This window comes from Equus asinus, chromosome 2 (genome assembly GCF_041296235.1).
Source record: "Equus asinus isolate D_3611 breed Donkey chromosome 2, EquAss-T2T_v2, whole genome shotgun sequence".
NCBI classification, from domain to species: domain Eukaryota; kingdom Metazoa; phylum Chordata; class Mammalia; order Perissodactyla; family Equidae; genus Equus; species Equus asinus.
The window spans coordinates 50747322-50771428 of NC_091791.1; the positions used below are offsets into that span (position 1 = coordinate 50747322).

General features: G+C 38.0%; 1 protein-coding gene across 7 annotated transcripts in view; it reads right to left on the reverse strand.

Moving 5' to 3' along the window:
* ANK3 (ankyrin 3) overlaps window positions 1-24107 on the reverse strand; it is a 624902-nt gene that overhangs the window by 495588 nt on the left and 105207 nt on the right. For 3 of the 7 annotated variants that reach the window (XM_070488262.1, XM_070488247.1, XM_070488177.1), the window contains exon 1: window positions 5307-6282. The exons of the other annotated variants lie outside the window; for them this stretch is intronic. In XM_070488262.1, coding sequence (XP_070344363.1) covers window positions 5307-5369 — 63 coding nt within the window. In that variant the 5' untranslated portion in view covers window positions 5370-6282. Of the gene's footprint in view, window positions 1-5306; window positions 6283-24107 lie in introns of those variants that run through there. 7 annotated transcript variants of the gene reach the window in all.

Genomic DNA, 24107 nt, shown 5'->3' on the forward strand with positions numbered 1-24107 from the left:
AACTACCTAATAACTGTAAAGTTGATAGCATTTGTAAAAGTAAGATTAACAACCAAGAGGAAGAATAATAAGAGAATAAAGAACATTTTAAATCTCTAGCTATATAAGACTAAGAGAAAAAACATTTTACAATGATGCATACAGTGAAATGGAAAAGGATATAAAAGCCACTTGACACGGAATGTATCATTAGCCCCTCAGAAGGTACAGTGCATTGGACACGTGATCCTGCTCAGTGAACCATAACTCAAATAACTCATCTCCTCGCCAACAAAAGACTTCAAGAGGTTATTTGCCTGTAGAGCAAAATGAACAACGTCCAAACACGAAATGAAAATTACAAGTCAACACAAGCGCTGTATGCGTAAGGTATGCCAGCACACCATCACTGTGTAAGAGGACACAGTATATTCAAGGCCCCCTAATCAAAGACCCTAGAACCAAAGAAGAATCCAAGAACGAAATTCCAGCAGCATTATGAATATTGAATGGAAATCAGAAATGGACATTCCCTTGACTCTGTCTCAAAAAATGAATATATATTTGAAAAATTTAAGCTTCAGTAGAGAAGAAACTAGTACAGCTCTCACATGTAAGGTAAGCACATGGGAGAAAAACAAGAAAGAGAGTTGTGAAGTCCACCTTTAGAAGAAACACAATCTATAAAAACTAACTTAAATAAAGTTATTTTAGATTCTTAAGATGGAAAAGACAATTGAACCGAAATGGTGAAAATCTCTTTAAAGAAGTTCCTTGGAAAATAAGCAAACTCATTGCAATGGGACTCAATATCTGGCAGGGCCTAAATATCTAAGTATTTTTCTCCAATCTACCACTAAAAAAGAAAAAAAAAAAGTCACTGAATAAAGCACTCAAGGGACCAAATCCATAGTAATCATTGGCGATGAAACTATATCACATATATTCCTACCAGACGGAATGATGGTGTAAAAGAAAGACCCAGCATTTCTACCAAATATTAGGGATGTTTTTCTAAAAAGCAAATCTGACTTAGATACTCATCTGCTCAAAGCCTTTTGGTGAACCCAGGATGAAAAAGAGATCTTTAGCTTAAACTCTTTGAGACTGTCCTTGTCTTTTTCTCCATTCTCATATCTTGCAATGACACATCCCTATATTCTACACTCCAACCACACAGAGCAATGTTTAGATTCCTAAGTAGACTAGATGCTTCAAATCTTTCTCTCTCTTTCATCCCACACTCTCTATCTGCAAGGCTCTCACCCTCTGGGGAAGACTTGGGAAACACACCTTTTTAACATCAATTCAAGCACACCTTCCTCTATTTATCCTTTCCTAATGTCATCCTCAAATGGAACTTACCACTCCCTCCTTTCTGCCACCGCTGGAACCTGAATTCACCTTGATTTGGTACCCTTAGCACTTTCTACATGGATTGGTTTAGCATAGTTGGCTCTGGTCCAGTAACTGAAGGCTCTCCACTACATAGCATCTGCCAAATAACTAAATTAATTGAAAGAACTTAAATCACCATTACATGTTCCATTAAGCTATATAAGCTGGGAACCTGGACAATACACTTTTCTTTGGATGCTCCTAAGGATTGAATTGTGTCCCCTCCAAATTCATATATTGAAGCCCTAACCCTCCTTATGACTATAATTGGAGACAGGGTAATTAGGGTTAAATGAGGTCACAAGGCTGAGATCCTAATCCAGCAGGATTGCGGACTTTATAAGAAGAAGATGATAAAGAGATCTCTCTCTTTCCACTTGCATGTACCAAGGAAAGGCTATGTGAGCACACAGCAAGACGGCAGCTATCGACAAGCCAGGAAGAGCTCTCACCAGAATCCAACCACACTGGCACCCTAATCTCAGACTTCCAGCCTCCAGAACTATGAGAAAATACATTTCTGTTGTTTAAGCCATCTAGTCTATGGTATTTTGATATGGCAGCCCTAGGCGACTAATACAGATGCTAACTAAAAAAAAATCATTAACTATACCTTTGATACTTAATCTTTGGTGGCTGGTTAAACTAAGCACTGCTGCCAATATAATATCAAGTGAGTAATATGTCCTCATTTGTCATTTCTACTATAGAATCAGCCACTCCAAGTTGGAAATTCCACAATGACAATACTTTTAGTTTAGGTGTTATTGTTTTAAAACCTCTTTCGAAAATATGGTCTTATTGATTTTGTTTCTTTACTCTCATAATATCCCTAGTAGCTGTACCAGGTATATGATCTCCATTTTATAGATAAAGAGTTTGTTCTTTCAAAACAAGATATCAAGTTAGAAGCAGGACTAGATTAGAACTCAGGTCTCCTGAGTGTTAGTAAACCCTTCTCTTATGGGGAGAGATGTGGATACACACATACACACACCCTCCATCTTCAAATTCCAGAACAAGATTTAGAAATTATTAGGGGAAAAAAACATTTCCTAACACCAATTTGAATCCTTAGATCCTTGAGCAAAATACAGAATACCCTGTGCTAACAAAGGAATAATACAATGATTCCATCACATTTATCTTACTGACTCCCATATTAAATAGTCTCATGACAGACTTTATACCCAAGTGCCCTAAGCATTTGCTCTGATCTGCGCTGAAAACACTCAACATCAACTCATAATTTTTAAGGTCATTTTGAGACATATTCCCATACAAAAAGGATTCGACACTAAATTTTATATTACAATAATTCCATAAATAACTAGGAAACATTTAAAATACTTTGGGGAACTTGTTGCAATAGTATTTAGCAAGTTGTATTTATTTCCCATCTGAAATGTCTTCATTTGACCACACCCACAAATACTGCAGTGTAGGTCATCTGGAACACCCGAGCACCTGAAATATTTGGTTCGTAAGACATGGAAATCACACACACGTGCGTGTGTATTGAAAAATCAAAAAATATATATATTGTACCCTTTATCCAGAAAATATGGGAAGGAAAAAGCTATTCATTTAAAAGACATCTCCTACTTGATATATGTCTGCTCTAACACTGAAAATTCTTGGCGAACTCTGGTCAGTAAATGTAGAGATAATTCAATGAGACATTTATTTAGTGTTAACTGCATACAAGGAGCATGCTGAGTGCCTCCTGATGTGAATACCAATAGGCTTAATGTGCTCAAGGGAACAGAGCAGGTACATGATAACTTGAAAAAGAAGCAGAATGTGTCAAGTGTCCTGACAGTATAAAGTGCTGTGTCAGTCCAGAAGACTGACTTCTAACCAGGATGAATCAACAGATTTCAAGAAGAGGGCAAGATCTGGGTTGGACCTCCACAGATGGGTGGGATTTCACCAAGCGGGCTGGCACAGAAATTCTCCATGGACAAAGGACAAGTATCCCAAGGAATGGATTAATTCACTGACTGGTAAGACTCCAGTTTGGATCAAGTCAGATATGAATGAAGTAAATAGCAAAGAAAAAAAATGCCTGGGATGTGAGCGCAGGTTAGATTGTAGAGGGCCTCAACCTTCGTGGTCAGGAATTTGGATTTCGCTGAGCAGGCAGGAGGGAGTGTGGAAGGTACTGGGGTAGAGTGTGATGAGGAAGGCTTTCATAAAGAGTACCCTGGCAGCAGTTGGGAGAGTAGAGAATGGAAGAGAGAGGGACTCAAAGAAACTGACCTAACACTGTGCTCTGAGTAGGATAATCTCATATGAGGAGAAATGGAACATAGCTGGGAGCATTTCAAGGAAGAGAGAAGGAAAATGCTCATGTTAAAGGAGTCCACATAACAGCTCAATGATTTACAACCAGCTCAGGCATTGCTCACTTTAATCTGGATTGCACTGTCGTGGCTCATGATGTCTGTCTGGGCTCCCTGTGACACTCCGTGTTCAGAATCATGGTGGAGCCTGTCAGACACTTAAGGCCATATCTCATAAACATGAGCAAAGCTGACAGCTTTCCTTGAGACCAGCACCACTATGCCAGGCATTAAACAAATCATTTGTGCTGTGCAGCTGCGACCTGCTCCCTTGGGAAATCAGAATAGCACCTTTGCAACATCACCAACCCCTGCTGAGACAATGTACAAGAAGTCAAGGCTGACTTAAAGCCAGTCTGCACAGCTTCACCATCTATAGGATGTTGAACCACTGCCCTGAATGTTGGCATGTTCATAAATGAGTCCTCAGAGTAATCCGCTCATAGTAGCTCCTTTAAGAACACCATATTCAAATGAATCTTTTCATAAATAATAAACAGGTTATGAAAATTTTTTAAATGCCTGACAAGTCAATCAGTAGTTGAAATCTTTACCTTCCCTGCTATAACCATCCATTCTCTCTGTGTCCATTGGGTGAGCATATATTACATGGGGTCAAGGAAGCATTTTAAAGAGCCACAATTCTATATAACAGTCCTAGTAACTAGAATATAATATCTGAAGATTTTGATTGTAGATAAGAAATATATAGGACACATTTTCTCTAAATAGTTATGAGCTGCAATCCTATTTTAGCGATTTGTTTCTCTTTGTTACAGATACACAACTGTCTTTTCCATTGGTGGCACGCCCTATGGAAGCCAGTTTACAAACCACAATGGATCAAAAGCAAATGCTAGATCTAGAGAATTACACCCCCCCATTTCAAAATGTATTAAAAAGTTAGGGGCACATTTTAAAATATACACATTCAAGAAAACCAAGATGAATCTACAGGTTTACAATAACCACCTATTGATATTTTGAAGATTCTTCAGTTTACATGAAAAACAAAATTAATTTTATAAATTATCTTGGACAATTCAGGCATACGGCTGTACAACTGCAGAGTCGATTGCAAATCTGAGATTTGCCAGCCATGAGCTGATCAATAATTAAAATGGAGTTCACCTCCATGCTGTAATTTTAAAGTGTAACTATAGGATTCCCAAAGTTTGCCTAAAATATGTGTTAAAGCTAAACATCTATACCATAATAATATTCATTAGTAATTGTAGCCTGGTGATTAACAAGCATTCTGGAAAATTTAAAGGGAAAAAAAACACCCACCCACATAATTAGGACATGTGTTTACTTAATAATCCTGAATATCACTATGAAAAACACACCACTTCAGTGAAATCTAAATGACTATATTTAACTGTTTAAATATTTCAGCAATGTATCCGAGTTGTGATGTTTTTCTCTAACACAGAACACACCCATTAATAGACCAGAAAAACAAAAGCATTCTGATTCTAGCAGCTTCTTAAAATCCAATCTCTTAAAAAACCAGCTTGAAGATCCCTTCCTACCCAGAGCCAGAGAACAATACAGAGAACATGTTGCTTATTCATATCTTACCTTTTTTCCTTTCCTTTTCCGATGAGCAGGTTTTGCATTTTTCTCCTTTGGTTCTTCACTCATCTTTCTTTTAAATCAGGTGAGTTAATAAAAGACAGGAATTCACCGCCAGTATTCCAACATCCAAAACCACGACAAAGAGTCAAATCATTGAGACCAAAGTCCATTTACGGGTGCTCCCCAGGCAGGCAGCCGCCGCTTAAACCCAGCCCCTGCTGCTGTCAGACAGCCGCGGGCTGCTCCTGGAGCCCTGTTCAGCTTTCCTCAGGAAGAAACTGGGTGTTCTCTACATCAGACAGTCAATGATTCTTCTAAAGAAAATCAATATTTGAGCCTTTCATTGTTAATTAATCATTACCCTGAGATAAAATCTTGACAGGACTTTGTGGCTTCTTCCTCCACAGTGATTCCAGCCTGTAACTGGTGAGAGCAAGACACACACACACACCCTCACACACACAGAAATAAGCGAGACTGCTGACAAGTCTCTGAAGCCTTCCCAGAGGCTGATTTGCTGCTTCTCGCAGGCTGGGAAGCCGAATGTAAATTGCTCTCAGCGCTGTGTGCCTCCCTTACGAACACATGTGTTGAATGCATCAGGGCATACCAGCAGAGGAGGCAGCCCGAGAGTGATAAAAGATCAGGTTACTGGCTTGTAAAAACCCCTCAATGATTCAAACAATAAAAGAGACCTACTACTACTTGAGAAATCAAAGGTTACACTTTCTCCTTGATTACTTTATTTATGTGATAAGCAAAAAGATGGGCAAATTGCCAATCTTCAGCTAAAGATCTCTAAGGAAGGGCTAATTACAGAAGGCCTCAGACCCAATTTGCCATCATTCATATTTAATCATTGGTTTCCTCCCATGAATATATCAACCAACCAACCAACCAACAAGAATCCCTCCAGAATATTCAGGAAACACAGAGAGCAAAGCTGCTGTCTACGTGGAAGAAACACTGTGTGCTTCTTGACTGTGTTTAGGGCAGGGCCGCTCTCAGATCAGGTTACACACTCCACATTGCACACCATCCTGAGCCCAAGGCTTCAGATGTTTTCTGGGTATCTGGGGGTGGGGGGTACTTCACACCTGGATGGCAACTCCCTCACCATTCTTGCATCCATTTAAATATAGCTGAATTACCATCAGAAGCTTTCATGTAAGTATCTCTTGAAGAGAGCCAGTTACATTCTGATTCAGGAAGGAACAAGACTCTACGAGCTACCACAGGCAACACGAAGATGGAAACAGGTCTCTCTGAGCAGTTAACCGACGCAAGTGTGGAGCAGGAAGAGGGGAACAAGTGGAAAGGGGGTAAGAAAATGGAGAGCAGGGTCAGACCCAACCTTAGGAGCCCAGAAGCCAGAAATAAATCATATTTCTTCCTCAATCTGACATTTTTATTAGAAGAAATTGGATTTAAATTAGTATTAACATTTTTATTCAGGAGAAATGGAATTAAAACAATATAAAGCATATCCTTACAGGGAAAAACACGTCCCAAGGGCTAATGGTCAGTGATGTGTGTGGGACGATTTAGCACTGGTATGAGGAAATGATGCTAAAACACTGAACCAAAAGGATAGACGTTTATGCTAAAATATTCCCCATTTGTTACCTATCATACAAAAGGGGGTTGTGTCCACATACAACCAACATTCCTTCCCCTACACCTCGAATCACCAGTCCCAGAGAAAGACCTGAGTACTAGGGACGCTTGAGACGGCTTCCCCAGGGCTGAGCAGGCCAGGGAGAGGGGCGCAAATGACCCTCCAAAGAGTTACATAGATTTTGCAAACTGTGGGTTAGCTACTGGAGCAACTTTCCACTGTCAGGTTTGTACATTATTTAATGACAATAATACACACCTCAATTAGTCTGGTGTGGCCAGAATTCTGAATGGTGTCAGGCATCTAAACCCATGCTCCAAGTTTCTGTTTAGACTTTGAACTGCTAGCTACCCAGAGTTTCCACTTTCTGCTACTATTTCTCCACATTCCTGTTGTCATGCAATAAAAGGTAGAAAATCACAATACGGCAGAAGAAACCTTTCAACTTCTTCCATGATTCAACCCTGGCTCATCTTCAAAACACAGGGAAATCCGGGGAACTGGCAGTACCTTCACCACCTCTATCATTCATTTGCTTTAATCGGATAAGCCTGGGTGTGTTAGTTGTGGATTTCTTGAGGGACAAGAGCGAGGTAGGTGCTTTATGCAAATCTTGTGTAAGCTAAAGCATGTAAGCAGGTGGACCGCAGTCAAACTGTCTAAATCTTTGCTTTCTTCACTAGTCAAGCAACAGAGACAGTGCATCTATCTATAGCAGAATCCCGACATTTTGATTTCTAGTGTCTACAGAATTACTAGGTTGAATCGCCTCCCCAGAAAAGTCTCTGTCAACAACTATTTACTGAGTATCCAAAGAGTATAAGCCTCTTTAAAAAAAAAAAATCAAAGCTGCACAGAAATTGAGACTAAAGTTAGTCTGTTGATTTAAAAATTTACAAATTAATTCAGAATATAAAATACACAAAATACGACATGAAAATGTCTGGCCAAGTACATAGCACAAGAATGTGTTTGGGGAAAATGTTACTATAACAACTTTTTAAAACTATAAAACTGTGTTTAAATTGAAGAGAAACTTAGGAAACTGATGAAATGAACTAGAATTGATAGGAAATGAAATGAGGTTGTGACTGAAGATAACTGTCTGCCCATTTCTTTGATAAAGTATGGTCTTGGCTTTTTTCACTTATATATACAATGCTCATATTACAAGCTAAAGTGCTCTCTGCTGGCTAGATGGAAAAAAACAGGACTTTCAAAGATACGATTATACAGCAAAATTCTATAAAACATCATTTTAGGAAGGACTTATCCTTACTGATGAGGAACTCATAAATCTGACTGAATAATATTTAAAGATGTCACATTGCATAATCAGGTCTGAAAGAGAGCCCAGTTTCAAAAATTAATTTTAAAGTATGTCAAATCGTATACCTAAGTAACAAAAGATATTAAGCCATAATTTAATAATAAAAAGTACATGATGTATAACATATTTTATGTTCATTTTCTGTAACGTGATAAGTTCTAGACTTTTTAGAAGGAACAAATAATTACATCTCTAAAAGTCTAAAAGGAAGCAAAAAGTTTCTGTGGTAGTATTAAGGCTTTAAAACAACACAGAATCAATAGTAATTAAATTTCTAAAAACATGAAACATGTTTACTTTTGAAAATCAGACAAATTTCATTAAAAGGTTGAAAATTAAAACAATTTAGACATAAATACAAAAACTGTTCCTTATTATTGTTTATTGGTGTTTCTTATACTTGTACTCTAGAAATACACATTCACAGAAACACTGATTGTTTTTAATATGCCCAAGGTGCACCAACGCATTTTAAATTAAAATTACACTAGGTAAAGAGTAATTTGATTGATCTAGAAACAGTCTAGGAGTGATTACTTGTTCCAAAAACGTTAAATGTTAACAACTACTTTCCAATGGTGATCTCTTTTTCATCCAGATCGTAAAATTCCCCCAACCCCTGAGGAACTTAAATTTATCCTAAGAAAAAACTTATAAGCTAAATACACTGAAATTGTCAACCTGGAAACAAAACTCTTCTGTCAGGTCACCGGAGAGGAAAACATAACTGGATTATAACGCTCCCAAACATGACTCCACAGAACTGACTGCCTAATTAGAGTTTACTCCAGATAGAGACGACCATAACTAGTTGATACACATCTACTGAGAGTTCTATTTTTAAATTAAATAACTCGCATAAGAGGACAACATGCGGGGCCAAGTTAAGTGTTGTAGAACAGATCTATTTTTAAAATGAAAGTGGCTTACCACAAGAGAAATAGCGGGGCTGGGATGATCAGGATGCAATTTTTTTAAGCAATATTCTGCATAAAATTCACTGGAAAACACTAGCGCAATATAATTTCTTTACTAAAATTAAAGTACATCAAATTAAAGGTAAAAAAAAAACTTTCCATTTAAGTTCAGCAGAAATACCTACGTGAATAGACTCATTTTATTTTTAAGCCTGTGACGTCATTTACTTACTGTAAGTTACACTGCTGGTTGGCAAGCAAAAGTAGTTGCTAAATCTTACTAATGGCGTTCCCTTGATACCATCCATTAGTCCTCAATGTTTAAAATACTTGTAAAGTTAAGGACAAAACTACAGGCAAATGAGCTATTTTCAGGAAACCCTGGAATCTTTAGAGCTGAGTGAAACATTGAGATGTTGTTCTCTCTTCATCCACCTGTGGCCCTGAGGTCACCCAGCCAATTAATAGCAGAACTGGGACCAGAAGCATTCTACAGACTCCTCCTCTGAACGGCTTTCTTTCTACTACACCACTATCTCCCAGAGAGGGCCAAGGGAACCCACAGTGAGGTAGGAGATAATACTCAATGGGAAGCAAACTCGTGTCCAATGGTTATGCATTTACTTTAAATTAGAAAAATATATAACTAGGGTTCAGGGGTGTAATTTATGGAAAGTTTACTGTGGGGTTTTGGTATTTATCTCACCCTATTTTGTGTGAATGCTGGGAGAGAAGGAAACAGGAGAAAGAGTATGACAGGAAATACGTGAGTAATAATCTACAGATTGGGGTTGCCTTAAACTAAGGATAGTCCTTGGGTTGCTTCTACTGTTACCACCACTCCTGCTTCATCCTCCAGCTTGCCCACTGCCTCGAGGAATGTGCCAGAGCCCCTAAACTTCTGGATCACCCCTAGTGATGATTCATAAACATGAAAAGCATCATAGTGTAGTTTTATGTATCAAAGCCATTCTGTTTTCTACAATGTCTGCATATTTCCAATGTGAGTCAAAGCATGTGAAGAAACATGCTCTATGTACTCAAGCTCCTGGTGTTGAGTCTTCACGTTGAAAAACGATACACAGTGACCTTTGTACACTTAGGGCAACTGAAAATTCAGGTGTGGGCCTGAGGTGAAGTATAATGAGACCATGAACTGAGTCTCAATTTTCAGCCCATTCTTAAATTCTCAGATGATTTTTGCCATATCCAATGGCCGTCTTTACTGCTCACTAATACTTTTTTAAAATAAAATTGTTTAAACCTATTTTGCTCTCAGCAACATTATCTTTGAAATTAGAGTTTCGATGTGTTTGACAATGCATCAGAACCCTTCAGGCAGGTCCATAGCAGGAGTTTCCTGTTTTGTTCTGGGTGTTCTTTCTTTCCTGATTATTCAGCCATGTCCCCATTAAAATCTAATGATATAATCAAAGTGGATTAGTAAAACAGGGAGAGACAGAATGTTCAAAGAGATATAGCCTGTAAACAGGTGGCTTGCTTTTCGTTTATTTTCTTCCCTGAACCTTTGCATTTTCATCGGTATGATTTTCCGAGCAGGGTTATTTTCTTTCACTGGGGCTAACAATTCTCTTTAGATGCCTGATGATGTTTACATGCCAGAAATACATCCTTTTGTGAAGTGATGGACTGATGAGTCATTTCCTTTGATCTTCCCTAAATCCATGTGTTTTACTTAATAACAATAGAAATCCTAAATGATTTTAAAAGAACCATGGTGACAGAATCTAAAGACATTCCCTTGCTTTGTAAAAGACAATTTGCAGCAATGCTAATATTAAAATGATTAAGAACTATGGATGCTTACTTTTGGGTCCGTAGCCAAATGACGTCAGTAGTTCCACTGGCTTTTCTTTTCTTATTGTGGAAAAGCTATGCAAAAGATGGCCAGATAGATACAGTCTACCGGTGTCCTTTCTCAGCAAATGTCTACCCAAAAGAGTAGCTTCTCAACGCTCCACATTCCAACCAACACAGTAATATTGAGACCCTGATTCTTTCACCTACTAAAATAAAAGAGATTAGAAAAAAACCCAGATTTTTAAAAACTTTAACTTAAGGCATATCTCATAGTATCTTAAAATTTTATACTAATATTAATGCTACCTTGACTAAAACCATCCTACCTGTTACTTAGTTTTACTTAATAATTGTTGGTACAAATGCCTGAAATCATTTGTTTGTGGAACAGGAGAAGGAATGGGCTTGAGAGGTTTTTCTAGCAGTAAAAATAAAGGAGAAACTACAATGAAAGAGGAATTGCTTATTGAAGCAGAGGGTTGGTGGAATGAAGAGCATGACAGCTGCTCTAGGAGCTTCCTGCCTCACCTCTGCCAACACCTGCGCAATGAGGATGTTGTCTCATTTAGCCCCATGGTCAAAAATGATGTTGGAATTAAAGTCAGGCCTAGGCTCCAGCCAATGAATGATGTTTCACACGCCATGATTAATCCTCAGATTACTCGGAAGTAAGAATTATAAAGTTAAGGCTATATCCTTAATTTTAAAATTAGTTTATATTGATTGCCACACAATATTCTGGATCTGTCATGGTGCCTGACCCATATTCCTCAAACCAAATAAGTGAGAACACATATTCCTCTTGAAGTGAGAGATCCCAGGGCAATGTCAATCCTTTCATAATCATCCCTGAATTAATTTTAATACTGATGCTTTTGACACAAAAATACGCCTCTAATTTTAAATGGTTTATACATTTAAGATATGGTAAGATGATTCAGAAAATCATGTCAGGAGAAGCAGAAAGAATGACATTGCTCCGGAGTTTATCATTCATTATCAATCTAAACATTCTTCAACAGTTATAAAGATGTGCGTTTACTTACTCCTTCACCAACATAAGGGAGCATCAGTCTTTTGTAATATTTGCCAAATTGACAGGAGAAAAATATTATTATGCTGGGTTTTAATTTGCATTTCTTTGATTGATAGAAGAATTGAATCTCTTCACACTTACCAATGACTTTCATTTCTTATTTTGTGAATTTTATTTTTGTGACTATACTCAAGTCTATCAGGATAATCAGTGAACATGAATTTATTTCTAGGCCTAAGAATCAGAGGACTGAAAAACACATAGCCTCAACTCTAAATCAAAAGGAGAAATGAATAAGTGATTAGGGAACCACAACTGATATCTAAATCAGTTTCTAAAAAGTCCCATTAAGATGACAGCTAGCATACACACACTATTTTTTGGCATGCCATCTTTAATTAACTCAAACCCAGGACCGCAATAATACACATGTCCAAATTCCTCTCCTGAACCTCCTCTATAAAAGATTTTTAAATAAGAATTTTTCCATATAAATTAAGGTTAGTTTGACATAATTAATCTTTATAGTATGGTTCTGAGTAAGAATTTCTTTATTTTCTCGCATTATTCACTACAACATCCTACAAAGTCATTAAGAAAGCGCTCCAAACAATTAACCTCAGTGTGCAGGTATTCTTTATTACTCAACTCCTCTAACATAGGCTGTAAAAAAATTTTCATAAAAGCAAATTTAACTTTTACACTAACTTTGACCTAAAAACTAAAGATAAACTCATCCAGAAACTGAAAACGTCCCCAAACAAGTGAACAGGGAATCTGGCCTGCTCCATCTAACCAGGCGTTTTTCAGATTTCAAGGGTAGAAAAAGTTCCTGAAGAAACAGACTCCAAGCTTGTCTTCTCTACCTACGTGGGAAAAGACAGAGTGTTCAAGTTACATCTATGTTCATGCAAACTTTTCTCACCTTCAAGAATGTTACGCCCAACATTATGGTCCAGTACAATATTCTAAAACTTAATAAATTATGCCGCCTGTAATCCCCTGACACAATGCTTGTATCATGTTTTGTGCATATCCTAAGTGACAGCACAGGGCCTGATACAGAACAGGTGCTTCATAAATACCACCTGGATTAACGAACGACAGAACTATGGAGCCCTGTGGCATGCCAGACACTGTCCTATGCTAAAAGTGTTATGCTGTCTAAAATTTGCACTCCTCTTTACATTTTGATGTGGTGTAGGAGAGGGTGTTGACACAGAAATCTCAGCAGGCTACTTCCCACACAGCATAAAATATAAAGATGGTGGTTTTTATTTCCTCAAACCATCCCTTTCTTTAACCTTGGCCCATCTCATCCCAAGTACGACCTGCACACCCCACGCCCTCAGTCCTCACTAGAAGCTCACAAACAGTGAGAGGACGACTGAGGCCCAGGGCTAATCAAACATATGTTGGGTCAATTATTTGGTAGTGTTTTTAGGCTAAATATTAAATGGCTTATTATTAAGACTATATCAAAATAGCTCTCTCAAAACTATGTCATCAAAATGTCTTTAGCAAATCATGATCAAAAAGCATGAAAATGTACGTACAAAAGATACATAACAAAGTCATACAGGTCTTCTATATCTTTCTTGAGGCATTTTTACTGAAGTTCTAATTGTTTCCTGAATTTTCCTTGCTTCCTCTCTTTTTGTCTGAGCCTCAGTGATGCCCTAACAGAGTTAGATTTATACATTCTCAGTTCAGTTCAAGATACTCATTAAGTCTCTAGCATATGCCAGGCTGAGCCAAGGAGATGAAGGGGCAAAGACCACCAAGGCCCAATCAGGCTGGTAATGGTGAGGCCTCCAAGGTCACTGAGTGGCTCTGGGCGAGCCTCAACTGTTTCTCATCTTGGTTCCTGATTCCTAAAATGAAGAGGAGTTGGATGTACTACATGAGCTCTAAAGTCCTTTTTTTAGTTCTAAAATTCTCCAATTCTGTGACAATCTCTATTACAGCAGCTAACATTACCCTACCGCATACAGAAATTAGTACCTTCAAGTGAGGTGCTGCCATAACAAATATCTAAAATTGGCCTGGCAGTCAGGCAGCAGGCACCAAGGAAACTGATGCTGGAGCCTGGAAACCTGGAGATCTTGGTGCACATAGTGGCGAAATGCTTGGTAAATCTCGCCTGTAGTAACTTGAAAGGCAGACTTCATGCTGGCTGTGCCTGTATGTTTTGCACGTGTTGGTTGTTATTACTAGCATTTAGCAAGGCTTTGGAAGACAAGAGATGAGCTTAGGTAAAAACTATGAGAAAAAAAGAACAGGATAAAGGATGTCCAGAAATTTGGGGACTTGCAAGGAGGGAAGAGCCAAGTGCTTCAAGCCCCCAAACAGTAAGACAGAAGACTGAGAAAGCCTTTGAGACAAAGGCCCACTGAGACTCCTCTTGGGGGCAAAGATCAGATTAAGAATTTGGCCTTCTCCTTACTATTGCAGGTGGCCTCTCAACAGCCACTCCTAAATGAGAGCTATAGCCAAAGGAAGGTGGAAGCAAAAAAATAACATTTGACAGTCATAGTTGGATGTTTGGATGAGGTTACTGGCACATGGAACTAACTGCAAGGATATAGATGGTAGGATATGACCCTACCAAGGTTTTGAAAGAATTGTATGGCTAAAGAAATCAGAGCCACTTCTAAAAAAAGACTTAGAGAGTTTGAACCTTAAAAAGAAAAAGCAAAAAAACCTTTGAATCTCCAAAGTTACCTTCCAATTTGCAAGAATAGGAAGCAGACTGGAAAAAATGTATAGCTCCCAAGGATGGCACAGTCTTCAATAACCACTTCAAATGTGCATAGGTATGAAAATAGACAAGGATGAACCTTCTAGAGAGGGGAGGCAAGAGCCATAGAGAGCAATGGACAGGGAATAGCTTACAGCAATTGAGAGCAGAATTCAAGTCTAATCAAGGAATTTCATCCAATACCAGAGCAGAAAGACCTCATAATGTATACCCAACAGTATTCCAAAATCTCTACAGACTTGGGCCCCAACTCCTTCTTCTTTTTTTCTAAATGGGAGTGTTTATTGAGGTTATTCTGTCTATGTTCCACCTCTTTATATTGATTTGGGGTGGGGGAAGATGCTATACTTCGAGCTGGAGGCAGTAACTGGCTGAGACTAGATTGTCTCTTTGGAGGAAGTTGGGGAGAACACATGATGTCAGACAGCAAAAGAGTTAGGCTCTGGCAGAGACAGCTTGATATTCAAGGAAGATGTGTGCTCTGCTACAGTGCTGAGTTCCCTGGCTAGGGGCTACATTTACCACCACGTTGCTCTGATGCAGGGCCATATGACTACTTCTCACTAATATAATGAGAGCAGAAACGATGTGGATAACTTTCTGGCCAAAGTGGTTAAAAAGTAGGTGATTTTCCACTTTCCCTTTTCGCATCAGCTGAAAGAGGATGATTCTGAGGCAATATGAGTTGTTGCAGCTACAAGATAAAAGGACTCTGGGTCCCTAAATCATTGCATGGAGGACTGCCTGCCAATGTAATAGGTAGAGATGAACTTGGATTGCATTAAGCCACTGAGATTGGGGCTACTTTCATTGGAGGTTTCCTAACTAATACAGACTCCGAATTGAAAATTCCTTAAGCTTAAAACTGAGGTGCCCAGGTGTGTTCTCTAAACACCATTTATTCACTTAAAAAAACCAGGACCCCTTGGAAAAATGGCTGATTCAAGATCTGAGGCAGAGAAATGTAAGATGAGCCTGGAACATCTTGGCATCCCAGGAAAGCAAAGAAGCTATAAAAGTCCACCAGGGTCATTTTAAAAGGACTCAGAGCCAACTTGAAAAGGCTTCCAGTGGCCAGAAGTGGGGCAGCAAAAGGAGTAATAAATAGAATGGATTGAAATACATCAAATCTGTTTAAATCCATGAATTACGATACTAAAAAACTTATTTACCTTAGGAGGATACCTTAGGAAACCAACTCATTCTGCAAATTACTAAAGGAAAAGGATTCAATATTAAACCTGTCTTTCTTGTACAAACTGCACCTCAAATTAACCAAATTATTGAGAAAGGAACATGTTTCTAAGTAGAATATTCCAGCTAATAAATTAAGAAGAAATGACAGAATTAGAATAGCATTATTTTGTAGTCTCTAATGAAATGATCGATCAAAGCAATGAGCATCAATGGCTGCTAAAACTATTTGCTGAAAAGTGGATGGAGAACTTTATAATTGCTGGATGGTTCAGGCTGATGACACATGAACATATTCATCAATGTTAATATCACAAAAAGAGAGATAACAGATATTAGGTGCTTCCACATGAAAGTAGACCACAGCACTTACGAAATATTCTTACCCCAAAAAAGTCAAACCTAAATCTGGTCAAAACTTTCAATCTAACTACCATTTTACAAAAAATGCAGAGGATAGAGGCACATGATAACCAACATCACATGAACACAATCAGCAAAATCCAGACTGGGAGAAACTCTGCAGAACAAATCACCTAGTTTTATTACGAACATATTACAAGGGAGTGGGGGAAAGGAGAGGAGGAAGCCTATGGATTAAGCCTAGCAACCAAATGCAATATGGACATCTTGACTATCCTGATTCAAACAAGCTTAGTATAAGAAAAGATGACTGGAAATATGAACAATGAGTGTTTAATGATATTGAAACTATTAAATTTTAGGTGTGACATGGTATTTTACTGAAAATACTACAATTACTGATGGATTGTCAATGATTCTAGAATTATGTCTCCAGGTAATTGGGGACAGAACTAAAGATGAAAAAGAAATTAGCCAGTAGTCAACTATTGTTGAAGCTGGGCTAAATGTTACACCAAGGTTCATCAGCCTGTTTTCTCTAATTTTGCATATATATGAAATTTTCTATAATAAAAAGTTTAGGCAAAATAAAAAAATGACATTAATCTCATGTGAATCCCTAGTGACTCTGATCTAAAAATTCAATGCCTAATAAATGTTTATGCTTCCTCTATATATAATGACATCACATAAGCATGGTTTATACGCCTGTTCTAATAAATTAAGTTTTTGAGAGACTTTTTTTTTAAAGTTTCAGGTGGCAGGTTGACTTGGACCATCAACTGTATGGACGACAACTGAAGTCACAGATGACTGTGGCATGAAGCATGATAAAACTCTGTCAACAGATGGCATGAAGAAAGAGTGCCTTAATCTCCACACCACTGACTTCATTCCTTCGTAGACCACATAACCAGTTTAGAGAAAAATGCCATTGGTACTCCCAATCAGAAAGAAAAAAATCCTGTAGTTTCTCCCTTTTCACAAAGATCATGTTCCGACTAAAAGGTCTCTGACGGAAAAAGATTTCATTGACTATTATGGGTAATTTATCACACTCATTTTAAAAAATTTACTGTTTCAACCAGAGTCCTTTCAGCATCACTAAACAGCTGTCAATTTTCTTCCCAGCCAGTAGGAACTAAAGATCTAACTTTTCTTTGTTTCCACAATTTAGTTCTTCCCTAACAATCGTTAACCGCCACTTGGATTTCTGAAAATGGCCGACATGGTGTCTTTGATCCACAAACTCTTTTTATGTTTACCCTGGATGAACTTTATCAAAAGCACATACTGAAATGCCCCTTAGATAATGTCAGTTCATTCTTTCTCTATTTCTCCTTCCAGGTAAAGATCTGAGAATAGTCCAAAATTGCTTAATGAAGAATTCATGACTAATTCTTAGAATCTGATAACATAAGTTAGCCCTGCTCCGTCCACTACAGTAGCCACTGGACACATGTGGTGACTGAGCACTCAATGTGGTACAGTGAACAGAGAGGTGCTGTGAATGTACAATACACACTGTGCTCCAAAGACTTAGGATAAAAGAAAGAATGTAAACTACCTCATCAATAATTATTCGTATTTATTACATGTTGAAATCTTATTATTCTGGATATGTTAGAGTAAATAATATACATTATTAAAATTAATTCCATCTCATTCACTTTACTTCCTTATGAAGCAACTAGAAAATTTAAAATTATATATGTGACATTTATGGCTTACATTATATTTCTATCGAACAATATTGATTTAGTGTTTGAAGATTCCACATAGGCTAAATTTCAGTGCCTCAAGGAATTCAGGATAGGAGGAAACTCAGACAGGAAGAAAAAAAAAGAAAAAGGAACAACTTTTATAAAAACAGAAAAAGGAACACTTTTATAAAAAAAGAAAAGGGAACAACTTTTATACGCCCAGCATTTTACCAACAAAGCTTACCACTAGTCTGTGTCCTCCAACAATGGCCAACTAGCAACCTGAGGTCAAGGTTAGCACGTCATGTAAAAATCATGGTGTCTTGCTCATAGTAGGTATTTAAGAAATACATGCCAGATAAATGAACTCTTAAGGAAATCAGCAGCACAGATAACCCAAAATGGAAGTTAAAAGCGTTTACATTTATTATTACTTACTCCTTGTTTCTATAATGAAAAACAATGTTTTAAAAAATATATTAACTAATTATTGAATGCTCCCTATGTGTTACAATTACTACCTGATTATATCTATATAACAAGCTTCTAAGACATGCACTATTTCCTCCATTTTACAGATGAAGAAGCAGGTCAGAGACATTAAATGACTTGTCTAAGACCACATGGCTAGTAAGCAGCAAAAGTGGTGTTCAAAGCCAGGCAGTCGGCCTGGTTCTTAGCCACATGCAGTACTGCCTCTCAGATCTAAGGCTTTGCCGTATGATGATAATAAATCAGTCAAAAGAAATAATCAATCAACATTGTGCAGATGCAACTCAAAAAATGAACCATAGAACAGCATGGCAGTTTTCCATCTGCTCTACTCCTGGTTTCTTATTTATTTCCCAGGAACAGAAAGCACCACCTCCCTAGAAGATAACAGCCACCAACCTACTTGAAAAAGGGAAGGAAGAATTAAGTATATAATTTCCAACCTCCTCTAGGCTACGGTGAAAGTAGATCCCATGTTCAGAACTTGAAAAGAAGATTGGCCAAGATAAATGGAAAAGCCAGGCAATTCACACAAACAATTGGGAACTGTATTTGTTTTTAATGGCTCTATTTCACCACGTTTTTAAGATCAACTTTAAAGTGATGAACATTCACAAAAGTTAATATTTCTTCAGTAATATCATAAATACAATTCATGGATCTTCTGTCTAACTTTCCTCAAAACACTTTGTGGCCATTTAGCAGACATGAACATTGGGGTTAGGAAAATATCCAGGTCTCTTAGGAATTTTGGGGCACTGGCTCTGAGGCAAAACTAATTCTGGGAACAAAACACTGCAGTCCAATGATCAGGATGGAGGTTTCCAGGGGTAAAGCTATAAGTGAAGTTTTGACCCAATCTACTTCACATTAAGCCCAGTGGCACCTCAAACCCATGCTGTGGTTATTTCTTCAGTTCTCAAGTGCAGAGTCAATAGATATAGTCCTAAGAAGAAAACCCAGTGAACTATGAGACAGAGGTTATTTTGGTAGGAACAGCCAGTTGGAAGCCCTTTGCGCTACTTCTCCTTGTCATCAAAATCGTAATCAAAGTAATACAATACCCGGGAAGGAATAGCAGAGATTAATGACAGCATGAAAGACCTGAGAGACGCAGAGACGGTGATTCCTAATTTGTGCAGAGAACAAATGGATCTTGAAGAAAAGCAGCAGATTATATGTTTAATCAGGCGGTGAAAGGACTCCTACCTGCCATTCCAGACATGGTCTGCTCACCAGAACAAGTTGATTGAAGCCCTGGAACCCACTATGCAACCACTGACTGTGCAAATGCTGAATCTAAAAAGCAGGAATACCAGAGGCAGTTGGCTTTACTAGTAAGGACAGTTCTAACACCTTCAGCGTCTTGCCTTAGGATCACATCTACTCTGGCTGTGTTCCACCACATGGTCTACAAGAACTTTGACCATCTTGCCAAGCTAGAGGATATCACAACAGTTAATGACATTGATGGCATCATACTGAGAGTTCCTGAAGACCCAGCAGTTACCCCAGATGCCTCAGAGGACACATATGTGCGGGAGCAAGAGATACAAAGCATAGGGGCAGTAGCAGGGTTATTCACAGAAGTGGTGATAGGGTTTAGTGTCCAGCAGTGCTCATGGCAAGCTCCTTTAGTAAAGTCCCAACCAGAACATTTTCCATGGCATGACTTCGGCTATATTGCTCAGCTTGCCCACATTCCTCAGTTTCTGCCGTAACTCCAGGCTGCCATTCATTTCTGTAAGCTGTCTGATATTCTTTGATAGATTCTTTTCCTGCTTAAGTTAGCCAGAATCAGTTTGTTGTTTGCAATCTAAAATACTAGATTTTAGATTATAGAATTTATGGGGCTATGAACTAGAAGGTAAGCACAAAGACCACCAGGCTTTCTGGTGCCTGATGCACACTGTATTCAGTCAACATGCAAAGCAAGGCACAGAGAGATTGGAGAGCAGCCAAGGGAATAATTGAGTAGCCGAGTTACTCAAAATTTGGACTGAACTTGTCCAAGACAGACAAGAGTTTGAGAGTGTTCCCCTCACACACTCCTTCCAACATTTCTGGTAGGCTCTCTGGGCTGCTGACTGGCTAAATGCTACAAGAAGCTATAGCTGAAGATGTCCCACAACTAACCCAGAGAAAATGCCCTCCAATCTTCTTTCCAAAGAAAGATCCTGGTGGAGAGAATGGGTAGAAAGAAAATGGGGGACTCTTTTCCCTTTGCTTCTCTCTCTTTGGAACCTACTTAACATTTTTGTTAGTCAAGTAGAATGAATGACCCCTATGCTGTTGCTAAGATCAATACCACATAGACATCTTTAGAGTTGCCAAGGGCTACAGCAGTGCCTAGAGAGATAACTGATACTTAAGTAAACACAACAATTAATCTTAAGGATTTTTACGCACTATTAATTAACTCTCACTATTGTAGGTACCCTCAAATCTAAGGAATTGATGACTATTTTTTTTCCTATCCTTTTAAAACATTTTGTGCCTGTCCTGCAGGCAGGAAGTGAAGAAACATGTTTTAATGAAAACATATGAATTATTGCCTTATGTAAAATGTTATTCCTAATTTCTTTCCTAGGATGTCTTGTCTTGATCTCTAAGAACTCAACATAAAGAGAATCAAGTACTTGAGGGGGCAGTAGAAATGTGAAACGCACCTGTAGGGCAAACAGCTCCAAATCTTTTTGATGTAGCAAATAAAATTCTTTAATCCATACTCAAGAACAGGAAAATGATATAAAAATCATGATTTTTAGGTTCCTATTGCTTTCTGGGCATTCTCAATATGTTCACAAGTACGAACAATGTTTATTAATTTCCTTTATGACCTTTAAGGCTGGTTGGCCAAATTTGGGTTTACTACAGTGGTGGGCAAAAGGGATAAAGGGGCATATATGTATGGTGATGGATAAAAATTAGACTACTGGGGGTGAGCATGACGAAGTATATTCAGAAATTGATAAATAATCATGTACACCAGAAATCACACAGTTATAAGCCATTATGATCTCAATAAAATTACTTGAATAAAAATGAAAAATAAACCTAAAAAAAGAAAATTGTGTACTAAAGGTAATTTTGATGAAAGTATTCTAAAAAAAACCACTCTTGTTCAAGGGAACTGTGGCGAACTGCAGGTTTTCCTCACTCAAGTTATAATCCCTTTATTTTTCTGCTGACAAAAATCCTAGACACTGAAAAAAAAAAAAAATGAAGGCATCTGCATAGGTTTCCGTGAGTGAAATGCCTATAACCTTTGACTCAAAAGCGATTACAGTGAAAGCACTTACTTAGAGCTTTATATTATGCATTAAAGATAGATGACCTGGAACCGATATCTATTTTCCATGTGTCCTAAAATACAAATTTGCATAAGTCACATGTTGATATAGTCCCACTGAGGCTTTCTTCCCTACAGCCTGGCATTAGGTCAAACACCAATATCCATAGAGGAGATTTATATAACTAAAGTTTATCAAGGAATTATCTATTTTAATTTTTAAATGGAAAATGAGAATAACCTAAAATAATCAGCTAGTTGTCTCCCTCTCTCTCTCTGTCCCTCCCAACCTGTCCATCTACCTATATAAATCTTTCTACCTACCTTTCTCTCAATCTTTCTATCTGAGGATAGTTAGAGCAGGGGCTATCGTCACGGACAGAGTCATACAATCTAAAGCTAATCCCTGGGTACAGCTTTCACTTCTATCAGGCTAGGCAACATTTAATGATCCAATGCATGCTGCTTGGTCCTTCAGGTGCTATCTTTAATAACAAATCCATTTTTCAGTTAAAGACTTTATTAACTACTTCTAAGAGAAGAGATCACAACATGGACCTGAGGTTTTTAGTCTCATTCTTTCAAAAAGATGTTACTAAGTCATTCAATATCATGCATTTTGCAAAACAATGTTATTAATTTATTCATTATTATACTTTCTGCATTTCACCTATAAGGATAAGGATATAAGCCTCTTCTGACACAGAAATATACCTATAAAAGTAAAATGCAAACATGGAGAACTTTTTACAGATCTTTGCCATTTTGTGGCCTGCATTTTACCTGCAGAAAATTTACATTCATAGCAAGCTACTTTTCTTCCAAGCGTACTTTTGTTTGGACTAGGATGACATTGCAATAGCCTCACAATGATGAGGTCTTTGAAGCTTACAGGGTTAATCCTTGATTTTGCCTGGGAAATGCATGCTCTCTGGTTTCTCTGCAATCACCTTGTGTGGAATGGTAATTGTTCCTTTCAGTGATCATTAGCAATTGCAGGCTGATTCTGCCTTAATGGCATCCTTTAAATTGTTACTACTTCCAACAAGGTAAGGACCCACTGCAATCTCTGGTGCCTGAGGAACTGGAACATTCTAGAGAAAGAAAGAAAATGTTCAGACCTTGATATTAAGCATAGGGCCTGTCAACTCAAACAAATCCATGGAAGATCAATTTTTTTAAAATGGCAGGTAAAAAAGCTCCACATTTTCTCCAAGATATTGCCAACAAGAGAGTCAAAGAACCTAGAAGGTGAGAGAGAACGGATTGACAGTTCATGCTGAATCTTTTCTTTCCATGTAATGCTTCAGCGTGAAGTTCTTAGCCTTTTTAATATTCCTAACAGCATGCCTGCAATATCATGTACAGCATTTCTGCTGAGAAGCTCAGTGAAGAAAAGAAGAGAAACTTGAGAGAAATACATGGATTTTACCCAATGTGAATAAGATTATAATGCAAATAAGAATATAACCCTTCTGGGATAGTCAGTTTTGCACATGTGAATTTGTTCTACACACTCTGTATTCTCTTAATAATTAGATACTGCGAAACTGCTCAGAAGGAAAAACAAATGCTTGAAATAGATCTTTAACAAGCTGTGAAATGGCTAAACACTCAAGCATAATGAAATGCCAACAATGAAATTAAAATCTGCCACCCAAAATCCATTGTTATGATTATTAATAAAAGCAATATTTTAAATGTCAAAAATGCTTGTTCTAATCAAACGTGGAAACAGTCCTATACCGTGTCAGTTGTTAGCTTAAGGTGGGCTCCATTTGAACAAACCCTTATCTTTATATTGTGTCAAAAATAATTTTCCAGATTATCTAACCTCTAAACCTGATGGGATTTTAGAACAAAATGATGAGTGGTACCCACAGATTCCTCCATTGGATGCTCTGATGGTCTTAATACAAAGTCAACAGGATATTGAACATGTTTCACTTTAAGCAAATCCAATACACAAAAGTACAACATTTTTGAAACCAATAACTTATAGGAAGACTAAGTTAAAAGAAAGAATCCATGGGCTTGCCCAGTGGCGCAGTGGTTGGGTTCACATGCTCCCCTTCAGCGGCCTGAGGTTCGCCAGTTCGGATCCCAGGTGCAGACCTGTGTACCGCTTATCAAGCCACGCTGCCGCAGGCATCCCACATATAAAGTAGAGGAAGATGGGCACAGATGTTAGCTCAGGGCCAATATTCATCAGCCAAAAAAGAGGAAGATTGGCGACAGATGTTAGCTCAGGGCTAATCTTCCTCAAAAAAAAAAAAA